Source organism: Scatophagus argus, chromosome 2, assembly GCF_020382885.2.
Source record: "Scatophagus argus isolate fScaArg1 chromosome 2, fScaArg1.pri, whole genome shotgun sequence".
Lineage (NCBI taxonomy): Eukaryota > Metazoa > Chordata > Actinopteri > Scatophagidae > Scatophagus > Scatophagus argus.
The window spans coordinates 13,855,996-13,877,976 of NC_058494.1; the positions used below are offsets into that span (position 1 = coordinate 13,855,996).

General features: G+C 44.2%; 1 protein-coding gene across 12 annotated transcripts in view; it reads left to right on the forward strand.

Moving 5' to 3' along the window:
* nfixa (nuclear factor I/Xa) overlaps window positions 1–21,981 on the forward strand; it is a 108,543-nt gene that overhangs the window by 81,539 nt on the left and 5,023 nt on the right. For 3 of the 12 annotated variants that reach the window (XM_046411303.1, XM_046411320.1, XM_046411337.1), the window contains 10 exons: window positions 4,078–4,140; window positions 4,476–4,550; window positions 4,760–4,883; window positions 5,402–5,437; window positions 5,974–6,101; window positions 7,304–7,378; window positions 11,814–11,942; window positions 14,968–15,137; window positions 16,358–16,505; window positions 18,756–18,844. In XM_046411303.1, coding sequence (XP_046267259.1) covers window positions 4,078–4,140; window positions 4,476–4,550; window positions 4,760–4,883; window positions 5,402–5,437; window positions 5,974–6,101; window positions 7,304–7,378; window positions 11,814–11,942; window positions 14,968–15,137; window positions 16,358–16,505; window positions 18,756–18,844 — 1,037 coding nt within the window. The remainder of the gene's footprint in view (window positions 1–4,077; window positions 4,141–4,475; window positions 4,551–4,759; window positions 4,884–5,401; window positions 5,438–5,973; window positions 6,102–7,303; window positions 7,379–11,813; window positions 11,943–14,967; window positions 15,138–16,357; window positions 16,506–18,755; window positions 18,845–21,981) is intronic. The other 9 variants (XM_046411383.1, XM_046411391.1, XM_046411364.1 and 6 more) reach the window with 8 other exon arrangements.

The window sequence follows — 21,981 nt, forward strand, 5'->3', positions numbered from 1 at the left end:
AAGTGTAGCTTATAATCAGAGGGTAAATAGTAGAATGATGAAGAGGATGAATGGACGGACATGTGGAGGAGGGATGACAATGATTAGTTGGGTAGTTTGGGGATGGAGGTGTTCATAGAGTGGAAAACCAGACCAGGATGTCACATTTGACATGTGCTGGATGTCAGAGAGATGATCAGATTTTACCCACACAGTGAAAGATGCATTCGTTCAGTGCTGTTTGAGAAGACCTTTATGACCCTAGTTATGTTGATCGTGGTGAGGGTCGTGAGATTTACCCTGGAGCCTGCAAGGGAAATTCTGCAATCAGCAACCAATGGCAGCAGCCATCATCATTCTGCGCCCACAAAGAACAGCTACAAACTCGTCACAACAAGTCTCATCATGTGCTAAAGGTTTAATATGTTAGCAAACTTTTAGGCATCTTTCTTGCGACATCTCATTTAAGGTGCCGTATAGGTACGGTAACCTATCAAATATCCCCATCTTTTCATCCTCCTGTTACTGGATCAGGCACTCATTTACTTTGGCTCCAGAATACACAACAAGATTCAGTTGTGAAAATGCAGGAAATTTATTTCTGATTATTTGTTGAAAATTGCTTAGAAATACATGGATACATGCGTAATGTTTCTGGTTAGTTTCACCGTGGTAAAATCAATTGATTGAATTGAGTATAAAGCATAATTGTTAATTGGTATTGCACATCCAATTTTAAAATCTGACTTGAATATTTTCAAATAAGTTGGCAGGGAGTTTCTGCTCTTGATTGTAGCTCCCCATTGTCCCTGTTAACTGTTAGATCAAGATTGCCTCATGCACTGAACCATATGGAATCAAGTGGGACTGGGGCTTCAAGATTTATAAAACCAGCTGAAACAGGTAGGGATGACATATGCACCAAATCAGGCTCTAAGGACAAAAGCTTTCTATGGAGAGAAAGCCCTTTGGTGTGATTTTTACTGTGGTTATTTGGTTTTATTTACAATGACTGTCAGACATATTTGGTCATCCAAAAATAAGCACATCTTTAACAGTCCTAAATATGCTCTTATGCACACATTATCACGTCACACTGTACGCTTTTTATCTGTGTAGTTTTTCTGTTTTTAAATTTGCTGGTTTGAGGGGGCTGCAGCGTAGACTGAAAGGTTCGAGGTTAGAGATGGGGTTGCTGTTGGTGAAGGGGGTGGGGGGCTGCAGGACTATGATTGGGGTTGCTGAAGGGAGGGCTTTGGGGGGCTGCGGTGGGAAGATAAGGGGCTGGATGTGTGGTTAGGAGGCTGAGAGGGGGGAAAAGGGGGTTGCGGCTGCTGTTGTAGGCTGCAGCTGGCAGGGCTGTGATAACCAGCAACTAGACTTCCTCTGACTTACCTCCCTCTCCTTCTGTCCTCCTCACTTCTATACCCAGCTATATGATGCACTGTTGAACTCAGCAGTGGCACTGATTTCCAATGAATGGTGTTGTGCTGCATTGAAACCACAGTGTTAGATGGCTAAGGAGCCTGATCACAGCAACCTAGAGCCCGAATTCTTGAAAGCTGCATTATCTAGATAGGTCATCTTATTGTACAGTGTCCAGGAGAGCTTTTCAGGAGTTGAATGACCTCTTTCTCTGTAGTCATGCATATTAACAAATGTCTTCTCTTAGAATGAAAAAGAATTTAGAAAGAAAAAATAGGATTCCTGCTATCAGCTGTAAATCTACCACATGTATCCTTCTGTCTTCCTGATGAGTTGATGTTCGAAGCCTCAGGGTGATGTTGAAGGCAGCTATCGGTGTCCCTACCACCGCAGATATCTGACGGCCTCTTATCTACTCTGAGCCTCAGTTTTCACTCTTGGTCTTTCACACCTCGGTAACAGCATAACATGATGGGGTCATGACAGGCCTACAATAGTCGATTAAAGAAACATTGAGAACAGGGTTTCCAAGTGTAGGGTTTTTCCAAAATGTGATATGTCCGCATTGAAAAACAATTGTTCTCTGTTACTTAGTAAAATGTACAGTACATGATATCTTAGTAGGGGATATTATTGTATTCTAAACCAAGGCCTCCAAATAGGGATATAGTGAGATAGCAGTGCTGTGGTGTCAGTTACATGGTTCTCCATAGTGTCAATCCAGTATTGTAGGATGGCCCAAAACCTGTTCTTTTAGTTCAAAAAATATAACCTCAAATCATTTCGGTCTCCTTTATATTGCAGAATTTTGTACACAGCAGAAAAGCAGGCTTTGCTCAATTCACTTTGAAACTTCTTAACTGTACCTTGAAATTCCATCTGTGTATATTCCCTTGTAGTCTTGGGAAGGTTTGTGGCAGCAAAGCACACCTTTACACATTGGGCACATATCACATATCGCTCAGGCATACTGTACATACAGCGAGGTGACTGTGTATGGTGTGAGAAACAGAGTGTTTACAATATTGTAGAGCCCTGTGGTGAAATACTACACGACGGTAAAAAGTCCAGTGAAGTCAGGTTGTTTTTTTCAACAGCTTTCATTGGCCATCATATATGTTTACTCTCAGTGTGTACCTCAATGTTTGTCCATGTATGAGTGTGTGTGTGTGTGTGTGTGTTTGAATGTGTCTGGGTGCGTGCACAGCGGGGGCGCAGCCTCGTATGTTTGGAGTGAGTGCCGTCAGTTAGCTGGAATGTGGCGCTACCGCCAATGTTAAGATGGCTGCCAAGCTCTAAGATGGCTGCCAGGATTACACCCAGCCAGTGAGACACAGAGAGGAGCAAGAGATTCTGCATGAAAAAGAGAGGAAAAAGAAGCTCTCTTTCATTGCAGTGCTCTTTCTGTCTTTCCTTCTCACTCTCCGTCCGTCTCGCTCCTCTCTCTGTGGATAAGCAGTGCTTCGTAGGCAGCAAGACAGGTCTGTTATTGTTTCTGCTCAGTAATCTCTGGCTTAGTGTGGCTGCAAGGCAAGTGCTGCTGGCAGGAGTCTGTGTGCTCTGTTATCACCTACAGCCTGCAGATAAACACCTCCTTTAGCTAGTTTGCTAGCTAGCTACAGCCTAGCTAGGCCTGAATGAATGGCCGCTCGAGCTCGGTCTTACTGGTGGTCACAGAGATCAAGGAAAAGTGTAGCTGCGCAGCCTGTGTTATATATCCAATGCATAGACATATCTGACATCTTTTTCCACAGACTGGACGAGAGCGCACCATCTTTAGACCAACTTTTCTCAGTGCTCATGTTACAAAACCTCATAATTGTAGCCCTTTGTTGCCAAGCCTTGGCATGTTTGTGTCTGCTCATGTGAGTGAAGCACCAGTACTTTCATAGACCAGTCATAACAGGTGTGTGCATGTGTTTGCTCTGTTGTCATTTAATCCCAGAAGGAAGGGTTTTGCTTCAACTTTAACATACTCTCTCAAATCCCTCAGGTCACCCACACTGACATGGTCAGCCTTTTCACAGGCTGTGTTTATGTATTCATGTGTGTGTGTATGTGTGTGTGTGTGTGTGTGTGTGTGTGTGTGTGTGTGTGTGTGTCTCCATACAAGACTTAAAGCATATGCAGCTAGTTTGAAACAAAAAATAAGGAAAGAAACAGATTGAGAGAGATGTGCATGCATGTGTGGGTGTGTGTTCATATATGAGTATGTGTGTGTGTGTGTGTATGTGTAAGGTGCTCTGTTTACGCAGACTAAATCCCTACCAGCAAGAAGGTATTAAATAGGATTAGGGCGAGGGATATGATTGCGTGGTAAGATACTAAATGGCATAGCAGCACACTGTAAATCATTGCACCTTAAGTCAGGAGGGACAGAGAGAGACAAGAGAGAACATTCTTAGATACAAGACTGTCACACAAAAATGTGTGAATTCACACACACATACATTCGCAAGATGTATACCATACCCCAGCACATACTGCAAGTCCCTCTTATTCCCTCTCACACCTTAAATATCACATTCTTGGCAGCATGAATACATAGCTGTGATTCACCAAGACATTCTACACTTACCAGTATGTTTTTGATTGCTTTATTTTATCATGCAAACCAGACCCTAACCATTTGTATTTCTCTACTCTCCCCTCCCTGTTTCTGTTTCTGTGCAGAATCTGGACAATCAGACAGCTCCAGCCAACAGGGCGACACAGACATCAAACCACCGCCCAATGGTAGGTATACACACACATACAAAACACACGCACACACACACACATACACACACTGTCCAAACACTGTCAAATTAGCATACTAGAATTGATTCCATCATGCTTATCAGTCTTAACATTTTCCAATTATGGATCCAATTAGCAAACACACTCACACAGATGTTGATCCACAAACATAGTTGCAGATGGTCGCCCTCTCAAAGGAATGTGATTTTCAGGGTTTCTTCCAATTTTTTTTTTTTTTTTTTTAATTCCATGAATTTCTGATGCAGAGATTATTTTCTCCAAAGCTCTTCTGTGTGTATGAATGTCCTGATCACATGTTTTTTTTTGTGCAGGGCACCTGAGTTTCCAGGACTGCTTCGTCACCTCAGGGGTGTGGAACGTGGCGGAGCTAGTCAGGGTGTCACAGAGTAAGTAGTTAAAAATGCTACAGACAGGGGCAGTGCAGCCATCTACAATACACACAGTACAATTTGTGCATGTACATGTGTTTCCTGATTTGGACTAAAACTGCAATAGAAAAGGATAAAAGAGGGATTATTCTCCTCTACTGAAAATCTTGTGAGTATTTATGGAATATACATGTTATGTTAACTCATTAACTTATTTTCCTCTTCAGCTCCTGTAGCCACTGCGTCAGGTCCTAACTTCTCACTGGCTGACCTGGACAGCAGTCCCAGCTACTACAACATCAACCAGGTGGCTCTCGGGCGACGCTCCCTCACCTCCCCTCCTTCCACCAGGTACACTGTCCCAACTGTGTTTCCACACAGACAACAGCAGTAAACGGGTGTACAAGATGTACAATGAGATGTACGTCGCCCGGGAAACACCAGTGACCATTATACAAGTCCAGCTGTCCACCATTAGTAGAGTCCCTTGTGGGTGAAGCCACCATGTGGCAGTAGTAGTGCTACCTTGTGATTTGCTGTGAAGCCAAAGGCAGACTGCAGGAAAGTGTGAAATCACAGTAATATCTGCCAAGGGTGTATCACTTCTTATCGGAAGAATGACTTTATTGGCAAGTGAAGTACACCATTTCATTGAGGTTTCTTGCTATTAAAGGCATTTAGTGCTCCAGTCCATTCCCATTTGTGGAATCTGTCCCGAACCTCTTCATACATGTGTTTGTGTATGTCTCTCTGTTAGTTGCTCTCTTCTTTATGAATGTGCGATGGCTCTTTCTCCTTTTCCCTCCTGTGTGTCTTTCTTAACTTGTCCCTTTCTCTCTTCTTACCTCTGTCATCTGCTGTCACTTTAGGTCTGAGGTGGAGTTGTACGCAAACCTTCCCAGGAGGTAGTTATAAACACCTACAAAGACACAAACTAATGAGACACACACACACACACACTGAAAAACACACAGACACACACACACACAAAAGGAAAGAGAGTCTTACTGTGTGGTTGTCTCTGCTTCCTACTTTTGCTTTCTGTTTTCTCCCTTTCATTCATAACTTTGACATTTCTTGTGTTCTGTCTGTTCTGCTCCAAGACTTTGCAAGAGTAATATTATTTTTCCACTAATAACCACCTTACATCAAATGATTGAGAAATGGAAGGAGTGTGCTGAACTCTCATTTTATTCCAAAATTTGTCTGAGACAGTGAAATCACTTTTAAAATTGTTTGGTTTAAGGCCGGCATACTTGAAGCTTCTTTAAACATTAAAGTCCTTGTTAATATGAATTCTTTTAAGTTCTGCAAGGTATAGTGACCTTGATGCATACATTCCCTGCCATTGTAGATATTTTTAAAATCATGCCTTTTCTCCCCCTCTCTTTCTGCAACCCACCTCTCCTCCACCCTCCAAACATCCTTCCCATGGCCTCAGCTCCACCAAGAGGAAGTCATTAGACGACAGTGAGCTGGAGAGCCCTACAGATGATGTTTTCTACCCTGGACGCTCGCCTGCTGCCAGCTCCTCCCAGTCCAGTGCATGGCCCAACGACATGGATGCAGGTACCGCCTATCCCACCCCACACCCACTAAGCAAGCATCGTAAAGCTTTTACTGACTCCTGCCTGACCCCCACCCCACCATCACTCAAGTCCAAACTGACTTTGCTTCCACCTGACTTTGTTTCTTCTCCACACTCCCTACCTCAATCACTTGCCATCAGTCTGGTGGTATTCATGTCCTCAAAAACTCCCAATCACCTACCCATCACTTCCCTTTAGGCCCTGTACCTCAGTCCCACCATTCCACACCTTAGAGAAACAACAAGACTGCAGCTCATAAGTACCAAAGAGGGACTTACTGAAGGAGTGTTTAAATGATCTAATATTGCTAGGGAATGACCAAGAGTGATAAGGGTCTGTTGGTCACAATGTCACGATCAATATAAAGCTTTAAATAAAGTTTTAATATGTAACACCTTGCCATGTAGTTAAGCTTACAGAGACTTGAAATAGAGATGTTTAAAGGTTCAAATGTTACCTGCTAAAATAAAGGAGACTTGGATTGATAATGAGGGCCAGCCTTGGGTCTAGTCATGAATAAGATGGAATTGGCAATAAAACTGTTACGCAGTCATCACCTTCACCAGGCTATTTTACACTGATTGGACTAGTCTCTTCCTTTATTGTTCGGTAAATGGGTTTAAAAGCATCGCAATGTTTACAGTCTGTGCCATTTTTGTCACCATTTTTTCAACACCATCACTACATCCCCTGAAAATTGAATTTATCATGGATAAATGGTGCTAAATGTTATCCACCAAATAGCTTCAGACATCAGGAATATAAATGCTAAGATCCATCAAGGATGAAATAACAGCTTACAGCAGCCTGTATTAAGGCTTTATGTCTGGGTTTCCATTGTTTTGGCAGTAACCATTACCTCTGCGATTCAGCTTTGGACATTACCCTCTTTATTCTATCTCCTCAGTAATCCTACCTCATCCCTTCAACAACCCAGTAACTCCAAGAACCCCCCGCCCCCCCTTACTTCACTTGAGTCTCAAATCGAGACTATTTCCTTATTCCCACATTAAAGCCATTATCACATGTAAAGTTTACCTTGATATTGTGTCAATTATCAGTCACTCACTCCATCGTACACAAATGCTCACTCTTAAGGCTCTCCCTTTCCCTCTCTCTCTCTCTCTCTCTCTCTCACTTTTTCTCTATCTCATTGTTAACAATACCCTTCTCCACTTTCAGTGCAGCACCATTTGGCGAGTGTGCAGGAGAGGAAGATAAAACATGAAAACGATGGCGTGCAGTTTCCTTACCATGGTTAGAACAACATTGATTACACTCATATATATTTTCTTTTTATCAGCCTTTATGTAGCTCAGTCATTCCCCTGTTTTTATGTGTGTATATATACTGTATATTTTTATACAATATAGATACATACAGTATGTGTAAAATATATACTCTGTGTGTGTGTGTGTGTGTTTATATGTGAGTTGTGTGTATGTCTGTGTTAAGGGAAAAAAGGTTAATTTTAGTGATGTTTAGTTAGCAGTTTGATTTCATTGCTGCTGATCAAAATTTACATTTCCTGTGATGCACAGTTGCAAGATTGTCTAGGATTATCCAGTTCAGGCTTCACTTTCTATGTGAAACATGAGGCTACAAGTAATTCACCTAAGATCATCTGGTTTTATCTCTCAGAAATCGTGTCAGCAGTACTTTGACTGACAGGTGACACAAGGCTAACACTGACAACACCAGCATGTACATTGACATTCTGCCTCATGCACAATCACTTGCACTGTGACCCACTCATACATACTCACAGATTTGCCCTCCCACACACACACACGCACAAATGTATACTATACATGCACACGCCCTCCAACACGTTCAGTGTCTTACACACTAACAACCTCCCTCATGGGCAGACGTTCACACGTTGAAACACATGCTTATCAGGCTCCCCACCCCTGCAGGTGTTCAGGTGCCTGCATTGCCTCCATCCCTCTGTCTCTCCATCCCTCCCTTGCTTCAAATCCCTCATTAAGGTGCTTACCGTCTGTGGATCAGAGGTGTAAAACCCTTCCTCCTGCTCCCTAGCTCTCCCTTCAACCCTCCATCCCTGTCTCCCTTCTGTCTAATTGAAAACGTGTACAGCAGGAGGGACCCTTGGGAGGCAGAGAACATGTCAGGGGAGAGAAAATGGAGAGAGAAACAGAAAGCAGGCAAGTGGATGGGAAAAGTGGGAGGTGAGAGAGGGTAGAGAGTAGAGAAGAAGACTTTGGTGTACTCAAATGGTGATGGTGATAACTAATGAGAGAGAAGGGTTATCAGGAGGTGAAATGGAAGAGCCAAGAGCCCTGGTTAGGTTCTGCCCCAGTCTGCTCTCACTCGAGCCTCGGCGGCTGCTCTCCTGCTCCTGCTCCACTTAGCTGTAAATGTAATTAAGAGGCTGTTCATCAGAGCCACAACAGAGGCTGCTACACGCCTTAGCGCACCAGAGCTTCACCTCTCATCTTTTTCCTGTCTCTCTCTTGCTCACTCTTGCGCTCTGTGTGTGTACCACCATCCCCTTACTCTCCAAAGTGAACCACACACAGCCCTGTACACCTCCTAATGAGTTTGGCAAATGGAGGTGTAGAGTGGCATGCAAATCTGAACTCTTTATCCATTTGATTTACAGAATTGCTGTGAAAATTAGGAAGCCAAAAGCTTCTGTAATTATCAGCCCTTTTTATAATTTTTTTTTATATATTCTGTGGGTTTAAAAATTGTTTTTAACAGAAGCTAGCACAAAACCTGGGTACATGCAAAAGAAACCAAAGCATGAAGTATGGGTGAGCAAGTGTTGAGCAAGTAGAAAACCTGTGATTTTGGTACGGTATGTATCTGATTTTCCAAAGAATCCCACCTGCCACAGGCAAAGCTCATCTGGGAATTCCTGTCCAGGTGGGGGGTATGTAAACAGAGACACACACACACAAATATACACACAGAAACAAACAAACAAACTAAGGGGCTTCTAAAAAAATATATAGACACACTCACACACAGGTGTGTCTCAACGTCTGCCCACAGCACCATCTTCTCCCCCTGACTCTTTCCATAACCAACAGAACACAAACATCCAGCAACATGCACACACACACACACACACACACACACACACACACACACACACACACACACACACACACACACACACACACACATGCATGAAGATGCATTCATACATAGAAATCACACAAACACAGTTACATTCTGAAATACACATGGTAGATTTGTGCACATATATCGCACAGCCCACACAGGCACACACACTCACACACACACATACAAGGACAGCTGAAGCATGGACCCAGATGGTGTTTCCGTGTGTGTGTAGCCTTGAGATCTGTGAGGATGCTGGAGACATCTGCTCCACAGGGGCTAGAAGAGGGGTGGGGGAGGTTAGTGGAGGAAAACGAAACAACCATGATTTCATATTAGTTCCAAATGATTGTGAAATTTTCCTGGGACACCAGAGACTTGTGGTGGTGGGGGCCTTTCTTGGTGCTTAGAATGTTACAGGCCCGTAGAGGGATATGGCTGGACTTACATATGTGGTTTAAATCACTGGAGTAAGGAGAATTCCCTGACTTTTGTTCACTTGTTTAACCCACTATCTCCTCTCTTTTTCAACTGTGTCTGTGTGTATGTGTGTGCGTGCGTCTGCATCTATGTGTGCTTCAGAGGCGCATCTGGTGGCAGGCCTGTTAGTGCAAAGAGACAGAAGGGTCATCATGGGAACGCTTGATTGTTTGCCAGTGAAATATTAAGGCTTTGCCAAGAGAGGAAACAGTGCAGTTGTGGCATACACACACACACACACACACACACACAGAGATCAGACCATTGCACAGTCTCTGAAGTGTTGAATATTGTCTTTCACATTCCCTTGGTGATAGTGACAGTGTTATAACTTCCTATATATACAGATGCCAATCTTCATCTTATCCTCTCTGTGTTTCCTGGCTCTGATTTCTATACTTCACATTCATTTTATACTTCTAAAATTAAAGCACATAACTACCTCTCTGAAGCTATTTAGTCTATAAGGTTCTGGTTTTTACACTTTCTACCAAATCTCAGTCTTTTCCAGCTTTCCCCTCCAGTGTCATTCTTCGTTTAAGTACCTGCAGACTGCTCTTATTTCCAGTTTGCTCCCACCAGTGTGACAGTGTCATAGCAATCACTGCTAACTATTGGTGTCAGAAGTGGGATTGGGGTTGTGTTCATGCTTGGAATCTGTCTGACAGTACAATACGCCCCCAGACTCCTGCTACAGTGGGGGGAGAAAAAAAGAAATATATGTCTGCTAAAGACATAAATGGTTCACACATATTCACTCCCACCTGCTTGAGACTTAACTCTTTCACACAGGGAGGGAAGGTTTAACACGCCCCCACACTCCCATAGACTTTCACACGTCTCCAGCTGGAGAACTGTGGAGGAATCGTATTTAATGCCTTGTTTGATGCGGAGGGGCCACAGAAATAGACTACAAAACAACAGTCTAAAAAAAAAGTTTAAACAGAGAACATTATCACATCACTCACTTGTTAGGAAGATTAGAAGAAAACTTAATGAAAGAGAAACATGTCTGTTGTTTCAGCAGGTAAATGTGGCGGTTTTATAGGATGGGTCTTTGTTTTTTTGTGAACGGACGTGTGCTTGCACTTTTGAGTGTGTTCAGACGTCGAGCGTGTGAGTGAGTGTGTGTGAGCGAGAGATAATAACCATATTTAACATCTTATGACATTCCAATTTCATACATGTCGTCAGAGCAACGCATTAAAAAACAAGACACTGCTGCATTTTTCTCAGGTTCTGCTTTGCTATCTCGCTCCCTTGCTCCCTCGCATATTTTCATGTCTCCCACGTTCTTCTCGCCTCTCTTCCTCTCTCTCTCTCTCTCTCTCTCTCTCTCTCTCTCTCTCCCTCCCTCCCTCCGTCTCTCCCTCTATCTCTCTCCCTCTCTGTCTCCTCTCTCTGTCCGTCTGCTTGTCTTTCGCACTCAGCAGCTGCCGTGTCCATACTGTACAGTGTGTGCTATTTCTGAATGAAGCCTTCTTCTCGTGCAGCCAGCCTGTGAGCTTCGCTGAAGCCAGACCACAATTAGCTGACTGCGGCTGTACGGTGGCCATGCTCATACAAAGAGAAAGCCTGGAGTTGGCACCTGAAAGAGAGAGAGAAACAGAGAGAAAGAGATGAGACAGAAAAATATACAGTGGCACAGTTGAAGTTATTATAGCTACAGATGTGTTTTGGCTTTAAAACAAAGACCAGATTCAGATTGGCTTTAGTTATTTTTCCATTTTTTTTCCTTTGAAGACACGAACTTAAGCTTTGACTAACTGCTCGGCCCATGTTATGTTATATAAAGCTGAGAGTTGGAAAGTCTACAGTATTATCACTTAATGAGTTATCACAGCCTAGAGTCTTCTGATTGACTCATTAAAACTAATGGGAGTGAATGGCCAGAAGCCAAAAGAACAGGGAGAAATGCACTGCCATCAAACAATGAGAGGATTAAACAATCTAATCAGAAAATCATTATTTGTTCAAATCCCCTTCAATAAAAATCAAATTGATTTTTTTTAGTGTAGCTAATTAAATAAGCAACATTTTGTTGATTAAAACCACCTCTCTCTTTTCCTCCCTCTTCCCCCCCCACTTTTTTTGTTGATCCCATTTTTTTTTTCGCCAGGACTGTCCTCGCCTGGTTCACTTAAGAAGCCGGGGAAGTTTGATTTCAACGCCCTGACTTCCCAGACGAGGTCCCCCCGCATGGCGTTCACACACCACCCGCTGCCTGTGCTGGCAGGAGTGAGACCAGGTGAGAGCGCTGCCATGACCCCGACAAACCCAAGTCCCCCTTTTAGAACCTGAAAAAGAGAGAGAAGGAAAGGGAGTGTCAAACTTGATTCTAGGTTTCCATATTTGCCCATCCAAACTCCTCTGGAAACGAACAAAAATAAATTTGACAATCGTGTGCCTGGAAATGATGAAAATCCCAAATGTACTTGCTGAGAAAGCAAAATTAAACTCTGAACTCCTACAGTTGCAACTGCTGAGAAGCAATATGCCCGCAGAGTTTCACCTGTCCAGTGTTACTGCTGTCATCATGGCTTGGCATAAATTTCTCTCTCTCTCTTTCAGCCTCTTTCCATTCATCCATCCATCCATCCATTTTTACCACCATCTTTGTGCCTGTGTGTTTTAATGTTATTGTTGCATGGTAACACTGCTGCATCCATGCCTTTGTGACTGATTTGCCTCACGTGTTACTGCTTCATGCATCCATTGTAATGTTTTTTTAAAATCTGTTCTTGTATTCAAACTGACAAAGTTGTTAATTCTCATGTATTGAACCTGCCTGAATGTGTAAACGCAGCAAGGGAAACTAACAGTGCTAGTTTACTTTATGTTGTTATAAAACCTTACATTACATTCAGACACCATCTCAGTTGTGTGTTTGCTCTTCAAAATAATGGGGTTGTATTTGAACCCGTGCAGTCGCACAGATATAGACTGTAGTGCATAAAAATTCTTGAAGTAACAAAAGTAGCTTCCAGTGTTTCCAAGGTCTTGTTTCATTAGTGGCACTAAGGGCAAGTTGCTCTCATAAGAGCTTTTTGGTCCTATAGGATAACCGACATGCTTTCTCCATCTCCAGTCAGAGAATTCCCCAAGTCTCCAGGATCTCAAGTTTGCCAGCAAGTCCCTGTAGGCTGGTCTCACTTTTCATAGGAATAAATATGTCCTCCTCTCTCTATCTCTCCCTCTCATTCCATTTGTCTCTCAAAGGGATGGTTTGGTCCACAGCCAAACCAGACGTACCACGTAAAGGTCATCTGGACTCATTGCCCTCCATGTTGAAATGTATGAAGTTTTACTTGTGGAGCTCCCCACAGTATATTTATGGAAAAAAAAAGATCTCAGGCCGGAACTCACACCTTTAAGCCATGTTGTTTATCTGTATAGGGCAGTCCCGTTGCCTGTGGAGAATCCAAACCACCAGATTGAATTTTGCATTTGAATTGATTTCTAAAATTTGCTCCTCTGTTTTATGCATGAGTTGAAGTGGTGTGAGGGACTGGCTCAGGTTTCTTTGTTTCCCCCAAACTCCTCATGCTCTCCTAAACTGTGTGTGTGTGTGTGTGTGTGTGTGTGGACTGTTGGCTGAGAGGTTTTCATGTGACAGAGAGGCTGTAATGAGTTTAGAGATTGTGTATGGGTGCATTTGCACACGTAGACATAGATCTACACACATGCGTGCATGTGTAAATTTACACTCTAGTGGAGGACTCTCTGTGCTAAAATGGCTGCCATCCAAATGGAATGTCCCTCGGAGGCCTTGCCTCTATAAAGAGACTGGAGGATGATGGGAGGGAGGGAAGGAGAGAAGGATGAAAAGAGAAATGGGGGTAGACTGAGATGGGGAAGAAGCAGTTAGCAATCATGGCTTTCCTTGGATAGACTGGAGCTGTTAGCGCTTGTTGTATAGGCCTAGTGAGTGTGGGTGTTCAAGGGTAAGGACTGGATGGTTTATGTCCTGTTTTTGGCTGCGGACTGACATGGAGAGCTGCCAGACTGACTGTTGTCTGATTATACCAGTCTGGAGAGTCCACCATTGTGACAGTGATTTTACACACACACACACACACATATGCACACAAATATACATGCAAAGACACACAAAAGCTGCAACACACATAGTAACACACTGATACAGACAGACTGCAAAACGTACAATACAAACCCGGATACGCACATAAAGACCCACAAAATTCATGTGTACATAGAATCACAGCAGAGACACACACAAAGCCAGTCGCAAAAGCATACACAGAAATACACTGAAACATAGGAAGCTTGAACAGGCACTGACACACTTTATGAGTACAGGATACACAAGAGATAGTAGGTGACAGACATAATCACAGATGCTTGTTCGCCAAGCTCCCCTCACCTAGCAGCTTGCCTCTTTAGTTTGGTGTGCCAAATTGCCAAAGCCATAGAATCTCAGCAGAAGACAGACAGTGGAGCTGTGTGTGTGCGTGTGTGCATGTGTGCGTGTGTCCGTGTGCGTGGTTGGCTGGCTGACTGACTAATGTCTCCAGGAGGTGTTTTGTGGTCGTTTGGGAGCGGAGGGGAGATTCTCTCTCAAGCTTCAAACTACTGGGCTGAACCACACAGCAAGGATATGCTGCTGATTGATTACACATCGCCAACAAGCAATAAAACAAAAGTGGAAAAACCCAGAGAGTGTGTGTGTGTGTGTGTGGCAATGGCATACCACAGTGGTGTGTCTGTGAGACAGAGAGACTTTGAGAGGGAGCAGAAGGCAGAAAAAACTGTAACACACTCCGGCATGTATGGGACTGTGCGTGTGCGTGTGTTTGTGTTTGTATGTGTGTGCATTTGCGGTGATGCCAGGCTTACCAGAGGTATGGAGAAATCTTGTGGGCTGATTTATAAAATGAATGGAACCAGATGTTTCCCAATAGCCGAGGATAATGCCAGCCATTTGTAAGCAGAAACAGCTCTAGTCAGTCAACCACAAGAGAACGTCACAGCTATTTTCTGTCATGACAATAATAGGCCTAAACAGCAACCTGGCCTTTGATGCCAGCTGTGTTGGTGCTTAGTTAACACATATGCATGTTGTGTATACTGTCACAGGTGTGCATGTTGATGTACTAAATATCATAGTGTGTAAAATGTTCTGTAAGCTCATGGCCTGAGCCTCATCGTATTTTTCCCATTTTTGGTCTTTCTTTTGTCTTCTCCTCACGTTCCTCTTCCTCCTCTCCTTGTCCCTTTCTTGTTTCCTTTCCCCTTTTCACTTTTCTCCACAGGGAGTCCCCGTGCCTCAGCCTCAGCCCTGCACTTCCCTTCCTCCTCTATCATCCAGCAGTCCAGCCCGTACTTCACCCACCCCACCATACGCTACCATCACCACCAGGACCCGCTTAAGGAGTTTGTGCAGTTTGTGTGCACCGATGGCACAGGACAGCCCAGCGCACAGGTAAGTTGTCTGGATAGTGGGATGGTCTGCGGTGCAAACTGATGTATCCGTATTTTTGTGGCATTTACTGGAAAAAATTGCGAAACCAAAGGAATCAACATCATAATTATGTAGTGACAGCGCTGTCATTTCATATCTCATTTATAAGATGTGCAGGTGCAACAGTTTCATGTGAACCTAGTCCTGGGAGTAGAGAAAGCTTTATGAAGTGAAACTTTTCCACCAGGAAAGAGGAAAATGGCTTTAGGGCGAATGCATCAACAGGAGGAGGCGGCCAGATGTGCTGAAACTAAAGAAAAAAATGCAGCTGGATGAAACTGAAGGGAAAGGAGCCAAACCACATTTGACTCATCATCACTCAACATATAACCTTCTCCCACAATTATGTTCGAGTAAATGTTAGGGGTGGAAAAAAAGCTTTGACACAGCTGAGACACTTTCTGACGTGCTGTGGGACTAATTCAGTGGCACATCAGTGACCCTTTGATAAGCATAACAACTTTCCTACAGTCGTTCACTCATCTTGAAAATTTCCAAACATCTAAACATGGGCACACTATACAGTTAACTGTCATCTGGCCATAAAGGGACATTTCACAATAGTTTTTACATGGGTTCACTAAGGTGCAGGGTGCTGGTAGAACTGTAAACCTCTACTGTAAACTTGGCCTTGTGAGCAACGTTGAAACTGCTTATTAAGCCCTTTTTTATGTCTTATGATCTTTTGTTCTCATTGCTTCACATGCTAAAGACACAGTATAATTCCTGAAATTGCACATACACTTGCATGCACACAGACACCCTTTTTTACTGCTGCTTTTCTCAGTCTTTGTTTTTTTTTTTTTTTGTTCTTACGTTGCGCTATAAAAACTCTCCTTGTGGACAACTCCATTTTTATTTTTTCCTTGTATGTTGACAGTGTTTTCCGCTTCTGAGCTCTCCTACCATTTTTGGCCAGACTGTCTGATATTTTTGTTTGTTTTACTTTTAAAATTGTGTGAGTTTGGTGATCTCTCTTGTCCCTGTATGGAAGCAGTTGTGTGTGTCTGAGTGAACTTAAGACAGCTTCTGTGAAGACTGTTGGCATCTGTCTTTATATGAGTGTCTTACTCTGCCACGAGACACTGTATGTTGTGTGTGTGTGTCTGTCTGTGGCTCCCTGTGCACTGTATATTCTCGGGGTGTGTCCTGCTCACCCTGTCTGTATGGTCCGTCTGCAGCCTAATGGAGGTGGCCAGAGCAAAATGCCGGGCTCCTTCCTGCTGCCTCCGCCACCCCCGGTGGCGCGCCCTGTGCCCCTCCCCATGCCCGACTCTAAAATCATCAGCACGCCCACTGACGGCGGACTCAGCTCACCCGCATCTCCGTGTAAGTCACCCCCAACTCCCACTCCCCTCCACAATCCCGCATTACTGCCCCAGTCTCCCCACAGACTCATAGATGCCAGTCCGAAACATTTTTAGCCTCCAGTAGGTTGGTTAGCTATCTTGTCCTCTTGTCCAAGTTTCTTAGGCTAGAACAGATGTAGAAAACAAACATGTCCCAGTGCTTATATACAGTGCAGCTCCTCTTTCTGTCATCTTGTAGTCCAGCTACTGAAAAAGCACAGGTCTGGGACTCCTAAAATGGCCACCGCTGTAGTTTTTCATAGTTTAGCTGACCACCTGCTTCCAGTAAGGTTGCAGTCTGCTCAGTCAAACACTCAGCAGCCCCAGGAGCATCACTCCTATTTCATCCATCACCTTATGAACTGTACGCCACTGTACTGTACTAGCAACATCCAATCCTGTCGAGGCAGAAGCCACGCCTTTGCCAAACCAGAGATCCTCTTTCAAGCTCTTCTGTATCTCTGAAGTTCAGTCTTCTTTTCTCTTAATGTCTTTGCAAATCTCAGCCTTTCCTCCACCCTTTTCTCTTTCCTCAAAATCTTTTTACTCTCTTGGTCTACCTCCCTCTCTCTCTTGCTCTCTCTCTTCCCCCGCTCTCTCTCTCTCTCCCTCTCTCTCCCTCTCTGGTGTTCGGTTTCCTGCAAGTACCACAAGAGGCAGTGTAGTCTCTCTCCCTTCTTTTTGATGTTTTTTGTAGTTTGGAGGGAGCAGAGCAGGGCCCTGTGCACATTGCCTCTGTAGCCGCAAGCCTTTGATCAAACGCAGACTTTGCATGTCTGTCTGTGACAGCGGCAATACAATCTACCCCCTTCTCTCATTTCTTTTTTTGCCTTCTTTTCTTTATTTGTTATATTCTCATATCCTCCTTTCTTTGTTTCTTTTTTCCTTTATTTCTCTCTTTATTTTCTTTTTAAAGGAACAAAATTAGGGCAGTTGGCGTGGACTCCAAAAAAACATCATGCCCCACTTTACCCACCCAATCCCCTCGCCACTTTCACACAAATCTCACAACAATTAAAAATTGAGAACAACAAAAAACATGGAAATCACAGTATAATAAGAACAACCCAGTCTCTCGAAACATGAATGATATCGTCTAATCAAACCTGTCTAATTAGTGCTATACTGGGGGAGCGGGAGAGAGGAGTGTCATCGGGGAGCGGTGAGGCTTTGTTTGGTTTCACCCAGACAGGTGCGGTGTGAGAGTCGGGCCATGGGAGAGGCACATCAAGAGGGGGCACTGGACGGAGCAACCGGGGCACCTTCTCCTCCTTGTGTTTTGACTTTTTTCTCTTCCTGTCCTATCAACCTTTCCTCCCCTCCCCCCCTTCCAGCTCTCTCAGATTAACGTGTCACTTTTATTATTTATTTATATGAACAACTATATAAATAAATATCGTACTTTCCGTCTCTTTTCTCATTCCGGTGACTGTTACCACTGTATTTTTTCCCCCCTCTACTTTTGTCTCTTATTCTCAAGATACCGTAATTGCAGCCATTAAAACACGTACAGATGCATATGGTACACGCTCACCCTCACTCATGCATCAGTTTCCAGCCCTGTCACTGTCACCCCCACACATCCCCATCCCCTCAAGCTCGATCAAGTTATGCATCGCACAGGAGTCCAGTGAGCACAACTGCCCTAAATTTGATCCTACGGCATCAGAGAATGGTGTCACTTTGGAGGCAAGATGCTCCTCTTAACCCATTAAATGTAAATGGAGCATTGGTTTACCACTGGTGATGAATACAGTTACTCCGTCGGTCCCCCTACTATTAAGTCGACAGTGAATCCTCAGTGGTTTTCTGTGATCACTGTGGCTTATTACTGAGGTCAGGGGCTGCTGAGGAGCGTCTGTTACGAACAGCGCAGCCTTGTTTGGGGTAAATAGCTTCTTCATGTTAGAGCTAATCAGCATAGGCTGTGCATCTCCCGGTTTACCACAGATTAATTCTAAAGTGAAGAGAAAGAACAATGAATCTGCCCATGAAATGAATAACTCACTCATGTGACTGATGGGGCATCAGTAAACCTGACCCTTACTGTCTTTACTGTATTCGTAATTACCGTCTATTTCATTTGACAGTGAATTGTAGTCACAGTCTTAGCTTAACCTTATATAAAAACATATCGATAATGATAACACGAGCATCAGACTCTACTATGAGCTCGGTGTGTGTGTGTGTGTGTAAAAGCATGTACACACTTGTCTCTCTCTGTTTATAGCATACTCCACGCCAGGCTCCACAGCTCCCAACCGGTTTGTCGGCATCGGAACACGGGACAACTTTCTGAATATCCCCCAGCAGACTCAGGTACCCCGCCAACCTCCCTCATTTAATTAACATCCACCCATTCACCTCTCCCTCCTCCTGCTCCTCCTTCCCCTCCTTCCCCTCTCTGTTTTTATGTCTTTTTCTTGTCCCTCATCACCAGCTGCAAGTCTGACTCTGCACCATGCTGCGTGTAGAAGATACCGTCCTTAATAATACTCTATTGCTGTAGGCATCTTTGGGTTTAAGGGGACAAGCATGTCATTCAGAGCAACGGCCGTGATGCAGAAGCAGTGCTCCAGCAAAGGCTCTGCATTGGCAACTCTACTACACTCAGTGATTCAGCCCACGGTACCAGTATTGATCAACAGTTCAAGATCAAGATCAAGATTTTGCTACTAAAAGTTGAGATTTGTAGTCAATCCACAAGTGTTAATTGCATCATTTTGCTATTTATTGTGGGCAAAATAATCTCAACTCAAAGTCCACTTAGAATTTTCTCAGAGCTTTCAACCATATTGCACTTCACAGTAAGCTAAGCTCATCTTTAATGAAGATGGCGATAGAGATGTTAAATTCACATGTCAACAGATTTATGTCAACAAAGACTGAGCAAGTTGTTCCAAGGTCAAGAATAAAATTCAAACCATCAAAATGCTTCTCTGAAATGTAGTTTTTAGAGCTTCATAGGCCAAAAGTCCTTTGTGAAAATGCTATGCTTGTCCTCATCTTACATACTGCATTAAAATGCTAGGAGGGCAGTATTGCATATATTTATTTTTAATGGACCAGGAAGCGCAGACATGTCACATTGACAAAATACTGTCCATCAGTCGTTTGCAAACTTGCCGCTACACTGACACAAGTGTTGCCCATGTATCAAGGCCTCTAGTTTCAGCATTGGTTTACAGTGTCTGTACCAGAGTAGTTTACCCACAGTGAATGTGAGCAGTGCCAGCTGGTTTTAGCTCCAGCAGTGTTGATTTATCTGCTCGGCCCCACAGTGTGTATTAGTGCAGCGTGTGAGGCCAGTAGTGAACTACATTGTGGTTTCAGCTTTGGCTGCGCTCTGCCACTGGGCTGCAGTGTCTTGGGCCTCCTCCATCACCAACACAACTTTTCTCATTAGGGGCTAACCGCACCTGCCTGCAGCCAACTCGGCTCTCCTGTCCTCCCCACACATGGAAATAATCTGCATTCCTCCTCAGAACAGCTCTGCCCCCCACCCACACCCCCACCCCTGCATCAGCAGCACTCCCTCCCTCCCTCCCTCCTCCTGCTGCTCCCTCTAGTATTTTCAAGCTCCCCACCTGCACCACTCTCCCACAGATGTAGCCCTGGCACAGTGGGGACTTCCAAACACCATCCAAATGTGTGTGAGCGACACACACACACACACACACTCACACACAATTCACCTCTGTGCCAAACTCTTGCCCCTCATTTTCTCTCCGTCTTTTATAACAGCTTACATCTGTTCTGAACACTTATTATCTCTATTGCTTATCAAACATTATTGAAAAATGTCCACTTTTAACATTTCTGTTAGGATTACAGTGTGCACGGCGAGAACCTAGGCACGGGTCTCAACTGCTCCCAGTTAGCTGAGCCTAGTAGGTCAGTAACAACCCCAGCCAGAGTGAGTAACAGAGGTCTATGCCTATCCTGCTGTTCTCTGGCATATGGAGAGGTTCAGACGATGGCCCTGCCAGCCCGCCTTGCCGCCTGCTAGCCAACTAGTCAAGACAGAGGGAGGGAGTCTTCCCTCCGCCGTCAGGACAAGAAGCAGAGAAAAGCTGGTCTGAGGAGCTCTCTGGTGGTGAGACCTCAGGCGTGCAGGAAGAGAGCGGGAGATAGGGCAATGTGTATGAACAAAGTAGGAGGGACTGAGAGAAACGGAGGGAAAAAAGAGAGAGAGGGAGTTAGTCGAAGCTCGCTGCACTCCACAGTCACGTCCCGGCTGTCTGGTTGCCCACAGCAACCAGACATGATGTCATAGGCAGTTGAACTTGGACTTGAAGGGGGGTTAGAGAGAGGGGGTCACTTTCCACTGCCAAGGATTACACTGGGAGAACCGGAGTTAGAGAGAGAGAGGAAAAGAGAAGGGGGTTAAGGGAAGTTGGAGCCAGGAGGAGGAGTTATCATCAAACACCAAAGAATCATGGGTAGGAAGGAGGGAAGCAGAGTTGATGGAGGATAGATAGAGGTTTTTTTTTGGGTGGGGGTTATACTCGTTCAGGGTTCGCTAGAGTGGGGGACAACAGAGAGTTCGCTGTTAAAGGTGGGGCGATTCGCTGCCCTCCCTGAGCCGAGGCCTGTGGAATGTCAGCTGCGGCCAGAACAGCTTGGCCTGTGCCAAAGCCTCCACTCTGCCCTCTTATCAAACTGAGAAACTGGATCCCTGGAGTAGCTGCCCTCAATAGCTTTACAGTGTAGCCTGAGACCACTCAGGCCCACAGAGCGGAGACATATTAGGAGGATCGCCTTACATGTAAACTGGTAGCGCATGACAGAGCAGTTATAGTCCTGTGTTTGCTCACTGGAAAGCCAGTCAGTGTCGACAGAAAAACTGCTGTCCTAATGTTATTTGTTGCTCTGAAATAACAACAGTTGTTTTTAATGAGTAAAACGCCAGAGTCAGCCCTCTTAAAAACAGCAAGCGGTGAAGTTGAGGTGGTAACTTTTTTCAGCGCTGTATGGGACAGCTGAGCTCAGCAAATACTCTTAAGTGAGGGGGGAAAGGAGTAGTAGGAGGCCACCTAGTGGATGAAAGATTATCTGCACATCTGGTTCCCAACACTTGGAAACCCTGAAACACAAAGCTAACCGCTACTCGCAGCCCCTCACTGCTGCTTGCATATACTTCAGAGAAAACTGAGAAAATTTTCATTTTGCTTCTACAGGTCTGAAGAGATACAAGTATCCTTTAATTTGGTCAGAAAATGCAAAAATTAGAGGAGTGTCTCAAAACAGTTTTTCAACAGAAAATCTTAAGCAGCATTTTGTGTGTGTGGGTTTTTTTTATTATTATTTATTTTTATTTGCTTCCTGTCACGCTGGAGCCCCTCAGATTTCTCTTTTACCCTGACCTCAAGGTGGCTACCAGTGATTTACCAAATGCTTTACATTTCACTGTGTAAGATGCTGTTCGATCTTCATACTTACTTCTACGTCCCACC